Here is a 13,568-nt window from a genome sequence, read left to right as displayed (position 1 = left end):
CATTAACGAGTGAAAAATATATATTTTGATCATTCAAAGATTGATAGAATAATGCATTTTCTGTATACCTAATTTAATAATAAAATAACATTAAAATGCTAATACAATTATAATACACTTTCAAATAGGTTATTTATGACACATTAATAGCCTAGAGGAGGGATTACAAACCAAATTTTGTAATCTCCATCTATGTCTTTAAATCCTGAAGCAAGCACCTCCCTCTCTTGAGTTGCTCCACTGTCAAGTACATTTCCTCTGCATCGGAATGGCAAAGGGGGAGAACGTGCTCCAAGTTGTGCGACTGTCAGTGTCGAATAGTTCGTGTTAATGTCTGGCGTTATTATTGCATAGGAACAAATGCAGGAGTTGCTTACCTGGGCGTGTATATGTGGTTAGAGGGAAATCAACGCTCCCGCTCAAACCGGTCATTTGATACATGTTTTAAAAACATTTGAGCTTTGATGTTTGAGTTTACATGTTCCAGTGTTTCTCCTCGAAATAGTCATTCGTCTCTTGGTGTACAATGTAGCGTCATTTGTGTATTAGCCTACCTGCATGAATGTAACATGATATTTAGTTCGATATGACTAATGTGACTGAAAGTAAAAGCGTAGAATGGCTTCAACTCGAGTTGGAATCCGGGGGAAGTTCGCTGCTTTTGTTGGACTGCCGATCGCACGAGCTTTACGAATCATCCCACATAGAAACGGCGATCAATTTGGCAATTCCAGCATTGATGCTGCGAAGGTTTAAGAAGGGCAACATACCCATCCGAACTATCATACCGAACCACGAAGACAAGGAGAAATTCGTTAGACGTTGCAGTACAGATACAGTGATTCTGTACGATGAGTGCACTGTGGACTGGCAGGATGGGGCCACTGGCTCGGTTCTGGGACTACTTCTTCAGAAACTATGGGACGACGGATGTAAAGCATATTACCTGGAAGGCAAGTTACATGTTTGCCTTTATATTGTTTTTTAATAGGATATGTAGATTATTCCTTGTCTAACTTTCCGTGCACTGTATATAAAGCAGGGTTAAAATATGCTTTAAACAAACAACTCAAATCAATCCATTTTAATTATATAGATAGTATATACAATACAGCATAGTTTTGAAGGTAGCCCACATCTATTGTCTCTCAAACGTTGAGAAGTAATGTGACTGAGAATCTCAATTAAAATTCCAAAATGGCTACGCCATGTTCTGCTAGTGTTGGAAAAGAGCATGCATTTCATGAATGTTCTGCTGTGTAGGAAATAACTATTGCCCATACAGTTTTCAGTAATGGTATAGATGGCATACAATTGTTATTGAGTCAGTCCTATTCACATGTTATTAACATGTTATTCATAGTGAACAAAACGTAGTACACAGCCTATTACTTAATTTGACCACTTGTCAGTCATTATATTTAAACTCTAACGAATAATATTTGACCCCAATCTCTGTTCTGTTGTTACAGTTTTAATAATAATAATTATATGAATATAAGGCTTGGCTGTCATACACAGGACAACACATACACAATTTTATAACTCCTTGGTTATTTTGATCTCAGGGGGATTTATGAAGTTTCAGACCGAGTACCCAGAGCACTGTGAAACCCTCCTGGACAGCTCCTGTCCCAGCTCCTCTCCCCCTCTCTCTGTCCTAGGCTTCGGAAGTCTCCGGATCAGTTCCGACCTCTCAGATGGTGAATCGGACCGTGACCCGAGCAGCGCCACAGAGTCTGAGGAGAGCCCCCTTCCCAACATCCAACCTGCCTTCCCAGTCCAGATCCTCCCCTTCCTTTACCTGGGCTGTGCCAAAGACTCCACCAACCTGGATGTGCTGGGCCAGTACAACATCAAGTACATCCTGAACGTCACGCCCAATCTCCCCAACATGTTTGAGCATGACGGCCACTTCACGTACAAGCAGATCCCCATCTCGGACCACTGGAGTCAGAACTTGTCCCAGTTCTTTCCAGAGGCCATATCCTTCATCGGTGAGTAGCTGACTTACTGTGCGGGGGAGAACATGATAGATCACACTGTGTTCCAAAAGTTACTATCTGTGGAGAACGAAGGCTGTAGGAAAAGACACACGGGCATACCTAGTATATGAAACACTTCTGTGAATTACAGTGAGAACGAGGAAGTGGTTTGCTGTCCACCTAATGTTCTTGGTGTATTTTAGTCATATTTGTATTATGATTTGAATCATTATTACCGCTAAGTTCCTGCTCTACCCAGTGGTATTGCTCATCACTGAAACCCCCTTGTGTGATGAAGCTATGGCTTTTACTTTCACATCTGGTTACAGATGTCACAAGTCAACATAACTGCCTATTGGTGTCTTCTTTTTTATTGTTTTTCTCTCTCTAACAAAAAACATGGATATATTGGTCTATCTACCACCTCTCTTCGGGTATGTATTGGTCAAAAAGAGAGCTGGACTGAAGTCGCAGTTGCTCGGCACAAGGGACAATACCTGTGTTGCTGATGAACTTCCTGGATCGTTGTTCGTGTCATACATACATTCGTGTCTGTTATTTAAGGATGGAAAACAAATCTTTAAAAAAGAATTTACAGCAGGGATCATCAGCTACATTCAGCTGGGGGGTGATTTGTTTCTTGAGCATATGGACAGGGGGCCAGAACATGATTGCAAATCATTTGTAGTCTACAAATAGACTGCAATTAGCCCAAACCTTGCTTACGTTTGTATAAGGTCACATACAATGCCTTCAGAAAGTATTCACACCCCTTGACTTTTTCCTCATTTTGTTGTGCTACAGCCTGAATTTAAGATTAATTGAATTGAGATGTTTTGTCGCAGGCCTACAGACAATACCCCATATTGTCAAAGTGGAATTATGTTTTTCTAAATTTGTACTAATTAATTAAAAATTAAAAGCTGAAATGCCTTGAGTCAATATGTATTCAACCCCTATGTTATAGCAAGCCTAAATAAGTTCAGGAGTAACAATATTCTTCACAAGTTGCATGGGCTCACTCTGGGCACACTTTGTGTGCAATGATAGTGTTTAACATGACTTTTGAATGACTACCTCATCTCTACCCCACACACAAAATTATCTGTAAGGTCCCTCAGCCAAGCAGTGAATTTCAAACACTGATTCAACCACAAAGACCAGGAAGGTTTTCCAATGCCTCACAAAGAAGGGTACCTATTGGTAGATTTAAATAAATAAAAAATCAGATACTGAATATCCCTTTGAGCATGGTGAAGTTGGTAATGACACTTTTCATGGTGTATCAATACACCCAGTCACTACAAAGATACAGGCGTCCTTCGTAACTCAGTTGCCGGAGAGGAAGGAAACCGCTCAGGTATTTCACCATGAGGCCAATGGTGACTTTACAGATTTTAATGGCTGTGATAGGAGAAGACTCTGGATGGATCAACAACATTGTAGTTACTCCACATTACTAATGAAAAGAAGGAAGTCTGTACAGAATAAAGATATTCCAAAACATGCATCTTGTTTGCAACAAGGCTCTAAAGTAATTGTAAAAAATGTGGCAAAGCAATTACATTTTATTTTCCTGAATATAAAGTGTTATGTTGGGGAAAATCCAAACAACACATTACTGAGTACCACAATCCATATTTTCAAGCATAGCGGGGCTGCATCATGTTATGGGTATGCTTGCTTGTAATTGTTATCGGTATGCTTGCTTGTAATCATTAAGGACAGGGGAGTTTTCAGGATAAAAAATAAACAGAATGTAACTAAGCACAGGCAAAATCCTAGAGGAAAACCTTGTTGAGTCTGCTTTCCACCAGGCACTGGGAAATTAATTCACCTTTCAGCAGGACAATAACCTAAAACACAAGGCCAAATTTACACAAGTTGCTTATTAAGAAGACAGTGAATGTTCCTGAGTGACCGAGTTACAGTTTTGACTTAAAAATTTGAAAATCTATGGCATGACCTGAAAATGGTTGTCTAGCAATCATCAACAACCAATTTGACAGAGCTTGAATAAGTTTTGAAAAGAAAAATAGTGGAAAGGTTTTTACCAAATAATATTCACATCTGTAATCGCTGCCGAAGGTACTTCTACTAAGTATTGACTCAGGGGTGTGAATACTTTCATTTTTAATACATTTGCAACATTATGGGGTATTGTGTGTAAATGGGTGAGGTAAAAAATCTTATTTCATCCAATATGAATACAGGCTGTTACACAACAAAATGTAGACTAAGTCAAGGGGTATGAATACTTGCTGAAGGTATAACGTAAACTCACTCTTGTACATCGCCTTGATCTGTACAATTGACCTTATTTTAGTGCCCCAAAAACGTAATACTTCCAGATCAACTGTAATATCAATACCATTGTAAAGCACAATTTCTCCCCTTTCCAACAGAATCAATGACATGACCTCCACGCTGCCCGTTTCTGCATGATTCAAGCAGGCGATGAGCCCCATCGGGTCTTTTTAAAAATGGCGGGTGGGGAAGCGAAACTAATGTGTGATAGTGAGAAGGAGAGATGTTGTGTGGGCAAATGGCATTTTTTCACTCGATCTGTCCAACTTATCACCTTATCGCCTCTAAAATGTAAATAAAACACTATAAAGAGTTTATATAATGTGTCATTACATACCTATTTGAAGGTTTGTGTCGAATTTGAATCGGGTTTTTAGGGCGGTGCTAAAGTGATCTTCAGAAGTAAACAGCAGCTTTGAGAGTCATGATCGCTTGCAGTGACAACGCAAAAAAATGACTAGGTATCCCCCTTACCCTGTCCCTGTCCCTTTCTTGTTTTTAAATGAATGATGAGAGAAGTGCTACACCTGGTGGAGAGAGGTTGTAAGACAGAAATAGTTGCTTTATGCGTGCTGTACGTTACGACATGACACGTCACGATTTAATGGAGGGTCCGTTTTTTCAACTTTCTCCAATACTATAGAACCATGTCGATCAACCATGTCGATCAACGCTTAAATAGAAACGTAGTTCACACCCCAGGTTTTGAAGTCCACACAGTCGCTACAGTCCCGTTAGTTTTCTTTGCAGCCTCGTTTGAATGTCGCGGTTGTGCACATTTGTACAGAATGGGGTGAGTGTACGTTATCTCTTTATTATGCATGGAAATACTTTGAGCAGATTTCCAACATTAAACCTGGAACTGATTTGCTGGTGTTTTTAGTCTTTTATGTCCCCCCAAAATGTAAATAATTATTATTATTTTTGCTCAGATACCTTGGGAGGGCCAAGTTGGGGAACCCTAACTTACAGAAACCCACAACAGCACCGGAAACCTTCTAGGTTATGTATGTTTGTACAAGTGGTGATTCCAGGCGTGCTGTGCACCAGTTTGTCGATGGGGTTAGTGGTAGAGGAAGGAAACATGGCTTCCACTCTCTATGGCTGCCTATGTTTGGTTATCAGGTCATGAGTCTAACTCTAATGTATCCTGGTTGTGGTGGAGTCCAGGGCGTTTCACCCTGCTGGGATTAACTCACTATAAATTATATTTCCTTTGACAAATGGAGAAGTCATTCAACAAAGATAAAGGTCTACTTACTGTCTCCCTTGATCCTCATGAGAAAACAATAAGAAGCAGGCCTACATGTTAGCTATTGTGTGTTGAACCTTATGAACACACTATCAAGCCCTGAGAGTCTGAAGTCTATGTGGGATCTGATCATAAAACCAGTCTTTTTTGACTCATGTTGACCTTCTTCCTCACTTGTACATGTAGATGAGGCTCGGTCCAAGCAGTGTGGCGTCCTGGTACACTGTCTGGCTGGTATCAGCCGCTCTGTGACCGTGACCGTGGCCTACTTGATGCAGAGGCTCAACCTGTCCCTCAATGACGCCTATGACTTTGTCAAGAGGAAGAAGTCCAACATCTCCCCCAACTTCAACTTCATGGGCCAACTTCTGGACTTCGAGAGGACACTGGGGCTGCACAGCCTGTGTGACAACCGCCCCTCCTCCAGTGAGCAGCTCTACTTCACCACGCCGACCAATCACAACGTGTTCCAGTTGGACACTCTGGAGTCGACGTGAGGAGACGGAGAAGGCAGGGTTTAGAGGCCATGTTGCTTCATCAGTGTCTACATGGTCTTTTGTAGCCTGTCAGGAAAGGGGAAAGAGTCCTGGAACTGCAGCTGGTAGAGAGAGACTGAGGAGGCTCACCTGTCGTGCAAGGGATTTAAGTATGGATTTTTATAGCCCACGGTGCTCCCCAGTATGCTTTAAAAAAGTACATACTTTGTTTGGTCCACGCTCTGATGCCTTATCGTCTATAGTAGTTGTAATGTGGATGTGTCAGTTGTTTTCCTAACAAATGTGGCTAATGTGTTGGTCTGAAGGAAGAGGTTGGCCATGGAGAATGTGAATCAATGTTTTCTGGGACCAAACAGGGATTCTTTTGAATGTTACTATTGCTGAGGAGATGGGGCTACTTTAAGTTGGCCTTAAATGACTGTAACGTTCCTTTTGATGACTGTAATGTTCCTTTTGATGGCTGTAACGTTCCTTTTGATGGCTGTAACGTTCCTGTTGATGACTGTAACGTTACCGGTGGATGACTGTAACGTTCCTGTTGATGGCTGTAACGTTCCTTTTGATGGCTGTAACGTTCCTGTTGATGGCTGTAACATGACTGTAACGTTCCTGATGTTGACTGTAACGTTCCTGTTGTTGACTGTAACGTTCCTGTTGATGACTGTAACGTTCCTGTTGATGGCTGTAACGTTCCTGTTGATGGCTGTAACGTTCCTGTTGATGGCTGTAACGTTCCTGTTGATGGCTGTAACGTTCCTTTTGATGGCTGTAACGTTCCTGTTGATGGCTGTAACATGACTGTAACGTTCCTGATGTTGACTGTAACGTTCCTGTTGTTGACTGTAACGTTCCTGTTGATGACTGTAACGTTCCTGTTGATGGCTGTAACGTTCCTGTTGATGGCTGTAACGTTCCTGTTGATGACTGTAACGTTACCGGTGGATGACTGTAACGTTCCTGTTGATGGCTGTAACGTTCCTTTTGATGGATGTAACGTTCCTGTTGATGGCTGTAACATGACTGTAACGTTCCTAATGTTGACTGTAACGTTCCTGTTGTTGACTGTAACGTTCCTGTTGATGACTGTAACGTTCCTGTTGATGGCTGTAACGTTCCTGTTGATGGCTGTAACGTTCCTGTTGATGGCTGTAACGTTCCTGTTGATGGCTGTAACGTTCCTTTTGATGGCTGTAACGTTCCTTTTGATGGCTGTAACGTTCCTGTTGATGGCTGTAACATGACTGTAACGTTCCTGATGTTGACTGTAACGTTCCTGTTGTTGACTGTAACGTTCCTGTTGATGACTGTAACGTTCCTGTTGATGGCTGTAACGTTCCTGTTGATGACTGTAACGTTCCTGATGTTGACTGTAACGTTCCTGTTGTTGACTGTAACGTTCCTGTTGATGGCTGTAATGTTCCTGTTGATGGCTGTAACGTTCCTGTTGATGGCTGTAACGTTCCTGTTGATGGCTGTAGCGTTCCCGTTGATGACTGTAGCGTTCCCGTTGATGACTGTAACGTTCACGTTGATGACTGTAACGTTCCCGGTGATGACTGTAGCGTTCCCGTTGATGACTGTAACGTTCACGTTGATGACTGTAACGTTCCCGTTGATGACTGCAACGTTCCTATAATGACTGTAACGTTCCTATTGATGACTGTTCTAAACGTCTTCATTTGCAGCTCTCTCTCTCTTAACATCAGAATGGAGTGATCTTGGAAAACAGTAGTTGACAATTGCTATGTTATTTTCCCTACTTTTGTGTCATCTTCAGAGTAAACATTTGATCATGTAGGAATGCAATACATTATGTTAGAGCATTACCCTTTTACCTTTGTTGAACTGAGACAGGTCACCCTCTGCAAAATGTTAAAGATGAAACACCTAGAGTTTTGTAAAATCTTGTAAATTGTAATAATTATAATAGAATTTCATTGTCTGCATGTAATCAAGTTGAATTTCTGTTCTGTACCTCTTCTGCCTGTTGTTCCTGTGGCCTTTATCACACCTTCTAAGTTAACATAACACTTAACTGTCTTAACCTGGGTATAGTATAGGATTGTCATATGCCATGCTTGAAATTCACGACTTGTAGTTATGATCCATAATGGCCATTTGAACCTTGTTTATTAAGTCATGGATAAGTCATGTATAGACACAATCTTCAGCCTGCAGCTACTCTTCCTTTAGCAGAACCATGTTAAGGGAAACATGCAGTGTGTTTTGATCCGTTCTGGTTTTGCCAGTAATGTCTCGGAACGAGTCGGCTCAAAGTTGAATGGTTTAGTGAATGAGAGAGAGGGAATGAAATGAAACCAGTGAAGATGATGATAAATGTGTTCTTACCTCATGGAGAGACATTTTCAGGGATTTTATATAACATATCTGTATTTTGTTACAGCCTTTGAAATACATCAACGGGCTGTGTTTATCTGGCATGTGTTTGTAAAATATGTACATAAGATTCGCTTGGTAACGGGGGACCTTTTCTCTGAATCATGAAGGATGTGAAGTTAAATTGACCCAATTACAGTATGTATAGTGTATGTAAAACTAAATGTACAATACATTTATGTACAAGTTTATACAACAAATATATTGTATATTTTTTACCTTTAAACGTGCTATGTATTCTTGTGTTATTATTACTGTCTTATTGTTATTCAGGTCTACTGCCGTGCTAAAGCTTAGGCTACTTTCAGTCAACACTCAATGACTCAACATCCACAATGAAGAATATCAAGTCCAGTGCAGAGTCAGCCAGGTGCTTTATTTCAGTAGGCTGTGGGATAGCCTCTGTCTCTGTGTTGTGTAGCACAATGCCCAAGGCTGTAGGTGTGGTGAGATATTCACACTCTGTCCACGCTGATGCCTGCCTTCCTGTCTGTTGTGGCCATGCAGGACGTCAGATGCAGAGATGGACTCTCTGAAACCACAACACAGTCACTTCCCCTCCCAGTCACTCACTCAGTCACCCTACTTGGAGAGAATAGGAAGATGAGACAGCATAGAGCTGGAATATGTGCATTTCGTGACAATTAAAGCCCGTTCTACCTGATGACTAATATCCTTGCGAAGAATAACTTTTTTTAATGGATGTTGAGCTGGTGTCTCATTCTCAGACTGAATGTTTCAGTGTTTGTTGGGTAAATTCAGTCATTTCCTGTTTTTCTCATATCCAAAAGCTGCTTTGTCTCATTTGAAAAAAAGGAAATGAAAGCTTGCCACTACATCCTCGGTTCCTGTTGGACATTTTGGGAGGGTGATGTGGGGGTCTTGTAACCCACTAGCTAAAGCCCATTGAGAGTAGGGGTTAGGATATCCATGAAATATGTTGAGAATAGAATGTTCTCAGAGTATGAAAAAATGGATATGTTGACATTAGCGCACACAGAAACTCACATCTCATAACATATTGAGTAGCATACTTAACTTGATGTTAATTATTGGCAAAAATGATGTCCCCTTATCATAGAAATATCCCTACCTCAGGGGTTTCATTACCAATAACCTATGATTAGCCTGAGATTAGCCCTCTGCAAGCCTCACCTCAGCTCCTCCAAACCATGGCCTGATGCACTTGTTTTAGCAGATTTCTACATTCCTCCCACTGCTGACCTGTGCCAAAACAGACATGATTCTCAGGCAATCTAATCCCTCTATCTAAGAAGAACCGGTTATGAAATGAGGCTTCCAATAATCGTAGCCCGGAGCTAAGCTGAGGAAAATTAAGTGTGAAGAGTCGTGGAGAGGACTGCTGCAGGGCTTAGTTACATTACAGTATAGCCTACTCATGAACTAATGACAGCAGAGTATCAGAGCTTACTATGAATGTGGTTTTAAAACGGAGTAGGCTAGGCATGGGTTGTTTCTTGTCCAGTTCCATCTTTGTAAGTGGAGTACTAAAAAGTTCTTAAAATAACTAAATGAAAGAACATTAGTTTCTTTCAAGTTTATTCCCCAATGTCAAGACAAAAATCTCCTCCCCCACCACTGTCTTTCTTTGAAAGAAGCACAACAGCGCAAGATCAGACTTGCCTAGCAACACCTTGCAGTTACGACAATAAAACTCCCAGTGTCTGGCAGGTTTCCCAGCATGACTGAACCTGGCTGGCTGCATACCTGCAGGGAAACACCTGTGATTATGTCTCAGAGCCACCCACCCACGTCTAGGGCTAGGCCAGGCAGAGGTCATGGTTTCCTACCTGCAGTCCCGGCCTGCCAAGGCGGCCTTGCGTGCCAGATAAAAGAGCAGAGACGTCTGACGCTCCCACGGCAACTTAACGCTGCAAGGAATAAGGGGAAGTACCCTGCCCTGATCAAGAAGAATAGTGGGGCAAAAAAATAGAGTTTTCAGCCTTCCATGTTTGAGGTGATAGAATCTCTCAGCAAAACATTCAGTGTTAATTAGTAGATACTATAACACTTCCTATGTGTAAATTCTCAGACCTTTGATGTGTAAAAGGTATGCCTCCATTATAGAATCACATACCACCTCATACCACCTCACCTCAGACCTCATCTGTGGTATCGCAGAAGTCCCTTCAACCCATTGCCTTCTGCTCTTACAGTTGCTATGGAATTCTCCAGAGCATTATGTTCAACCATATGATTTCAAGGAATTCCTGTTGTATCATTCACGTTCGACTCATATTTCTACAATTGGATTAAACGTGAGAGAACAAAGAGTATGGGAGTGTAATCTGCTCGGGTACTAGCCTTTGTGTGAGAGCATTTAAAGTGAACCTTAGAAAACAGAAAGGTTATTTACTTCTGGGTAACATGACATCATTGATTTATTCATGATCCATCATGGCACATTTAACATTCTTAAGAAGGCATATAGCCTCTTTCCAGCCCTATGTTTCAGTCAATGTACTCTGAAAGAGATTAGTGGAGTATTTTTGTCCTGTTGTTGTAATCACTAGCGAGGGGAAGCAGAGGTTAAGTCACTGCTTGCTCAGCAGTGGTGGCAAGGGAAGCAGATGTTCCCTGAGACTGACAGGGTTTTAGGGAGAGAGCGGGAGGGTGGAGAGGGAGGGAGGGAGAGAGAGGGGGTAGGAGAGGCAATGTTTTTGTGTGTTTGTTTGAAAGAAAAAGAGACAGAGAGAAGAAGCTGCTCCACACCTGCTGTGGATAAGCACATCCACAGGCCTCACATTCAGCACATTGCATGACAGTAAGATAATCTCACAGCCACCACTGACTCAATGGCACAAATATGTCTGGAATAATTGACTTATTTATTTATCCTTCATTGAACCTGGAGAGTTTCTGAGAGATGAATGACATTTTAAAGAGAGATCTGACTAATGGGATAATAGTATGTGTTAACTTAGTGTATAACTTTCAATCAGTTCCTCCAAGGCTGACATTATAAAGTACTCCTAAAGCCCATTCATTTTAGAAATAACAACTCTACACTAGTACAACAATGATCCGATATTCACTTCAATCATGAAAATAAATTAGATTAAAATATTGAATGAAGTACTATCTACAGTTGCTGGCTCTGTTCATTCCCAGTTCTTTGTCAGACCATTGAGCTTTTCCAGTGTGAAAGAGAATCTCATCTGAATCAATATTATCATCGCTGGGAGGATTTTTCCCTGGTCACGCTTTGTCCGTGGAAGGGAAATGTTCTCAGGGATGGCCGTGTAGAATAATCCTAATCTCACAATTTGGCAAAACGTGCAGGAATGACATCATGTTGTTTTTCCCTGCCTCATGTTGATTTGTCCTACCTTAGTTAGCCAGCATAGAGAGATAGAGGCTGAATTAGGCCTCATAGCTGGATGTGATCTGGATGTAATCTTATTTACATACGATACGTGATGAACTGGGTCTTGTTGATCTGAACCAATCTGCATGTACTAGATACCAGGGAATTTGTTGTAATCTGTTTTACGCTAGTGAGGACATGGTAGTGTCAGACAATACAAATAATGCTCATCAATTGCCTCTGCACTGCCAGTGAGGAAATAATAATAGTGGTCAAACAACATAAAAGCAACAAGGAGTTGAAGTAACCTTTGAGGTCACATCATTTATATGGACATCATGTTTACATTCTTTAGCGATCATTTCACAGAATTATACATGCACCACGTTGGAATGTAATGCACTGTCGTCACTATGTTATTTCCTGTTCTTGGGGTGATTACAGAAAGATTTTTAAAAGCTGGCAATTATGACACCTTTGGGAAACAGAAGGTGCTCTACAGAAATGAGGGATTCCATCCAAATCGTCTTGGCTCCTGGACCATGTCTGAGCATTTGCATTGAGACAATGATTTATCAGTGACCCAAACCCTGCTTAGATAATCCCTACCATTGTGTCGCTGAGTTGTTGTAGTGCTGCTGCAAATGTACATTATCCCAGGAGCTTTGACAATCATAATGTAAGTAATATATAATGAATGTCCCTCTAACTTCCCTGAACGCCTCTGTCAATCCTACAGCTATTGTATGCAGTAATTATGCGCCAATGAACCTGAGTTATACTGTTAGCACTTATGCGGTTTGCCCTAGTAGAAAGTCTACTGTGTGCAGCTCACCTTACAACTATCACTGTCATGCCTACCTCTGATAAGCCTCCCAGTAAAGCAATAAAAACAATCAAGAATCTCAGAAAAGTGCTTAAAAATGGCCCACTTTTACATATGTAGCCTAAGAAACATGAAATCGTTCATTATTACTTTCTAGTAACAGAGAACATTCATTAACTGACAATCTCTGAAGCCCCGATAAAACCTTAAATGATGGTAGCAATAGTGGTAGCAATACATAGTTTCAAAAACAGACAGGAATGCAAAAGGTGGATGTGTTGACATTTATGTTCAGAGTCATATTCCTGTAAAGTTTAGAGAGGATCTCATGTCAAATTCTGTTTACCTACTATGGCTACAGTTTCACCAGCCTCACCTAAAGCCCATTCTTGTGGGAAGCTGCTATAGACCACCAAGTGATACGTCATTATTTGAATAATACACTACATGATCAAAAGTAAGTGGACTGCTTGTCAAACATATCATTCCAATATGGAGTTGTTCCCCCCTTTGCTGCTGTACCAGCCTCCTTTTCTGGGAAGGCTTTCCACTAGATGTTTGAACATTGTTGCGGGGATTTGCTTCCATTCAGCCACAAGAGAATTAGTGAGGTTGGCACTGATGTTGGACGAATAGGCCTGGCTTGCAGTCGATGTTTCAATTCGTCCCAAAGGTGTTCGATGGGGCTGAGTTTAGGGCTTTGTGCAGGCCAGTCAAGTTCTTCCACACCGATCCCGACAAACAATTTCTGTTCACTTTGTGCATGCTGTTCACTTTGTGCATAGAATGTCATTGCATGCTGTATCGTTGAGATTTCCCTTCCCTGGAACTAAAGGATCTAGCCCGAACCATGAAAAACAGCTCCAGACCATTATTCTTCATCCACCAAACTTTACAGTTGGCACTATGCATTAGGGCAGGTAGCGTTATCCTGGCATCCACCAAACCCAGATTTGTCCGTCGGACTGCCAGACGG

The 13,568-nt window shown here is 41.4% G+C and overlaps 1 protein-coding gene across 1 annotated transcript; it reads left to right on the top strand.

The window, feature by feature from the left end:
• Nucleotides 1-241: 241 nt before the first annotated feature.
• LOC135527986 (dual specificity protein phosphatase 7-like) lies at nt 242-8,664 on the top strand. The gene is made up of 3 exons (XM_064956712.1): nt 242-953; nt 1,569-1,997; nt 5,731-8,664. The coding sequence occupies exons 1-3, from the start codon at nt 587-589 to the stop codon at nt 6,039-6,041; spliced, it is 1,107 nt and encodes a 368-aa protein (XP_064812784.1). The 5' UTR covers nt 242-586; the 3' UTR covers nt 6,042-8,664.
• Nucleotides 8,665-13,568: the final 4,904 nt, after the last annotated feature.

This window comes from Oncorhynchus masou, chromosome 33, assembly GCF_036934945.1.
Source record: "Oncorhynchus masou masou isolate Uvic2021 chromosome 33, UVic_Omas_1.1, whole genome shotgun sequence".
Lineage (NCBI taxonomy): Eukaryota > Metazoa > Chordata > Actinopteri > Salmoniformes > Salmonidae > Oncorhynchus > Oncorhynchus masou.
This window is presented reverse-complemented; position numbering and strand designations above follow the sequence as displayed.

Coding starts and splice junctions, on each gene's coding strand:
- LOC135527986 (XM_064956712.1), top strand. CDS start 587: ATGACTAATGTGACTGAAAGTAAAAGCGTAGAATGGCTTCAACTCGAG. Junction 954..1,568: donor TAAAGCATATTACCTGGAAG/GCAAGTTACATG, acceptor TTTTGATCTCAG/GGGGATTTATGAAGTTTCAG. Junction 1,998..5,730: donor AGAGGCCATATCCTTCATCG/GTGAGTAGCTGA, acceptor TTGTACATGTAG/ATGAGGCTCGGTCCAAGCAG.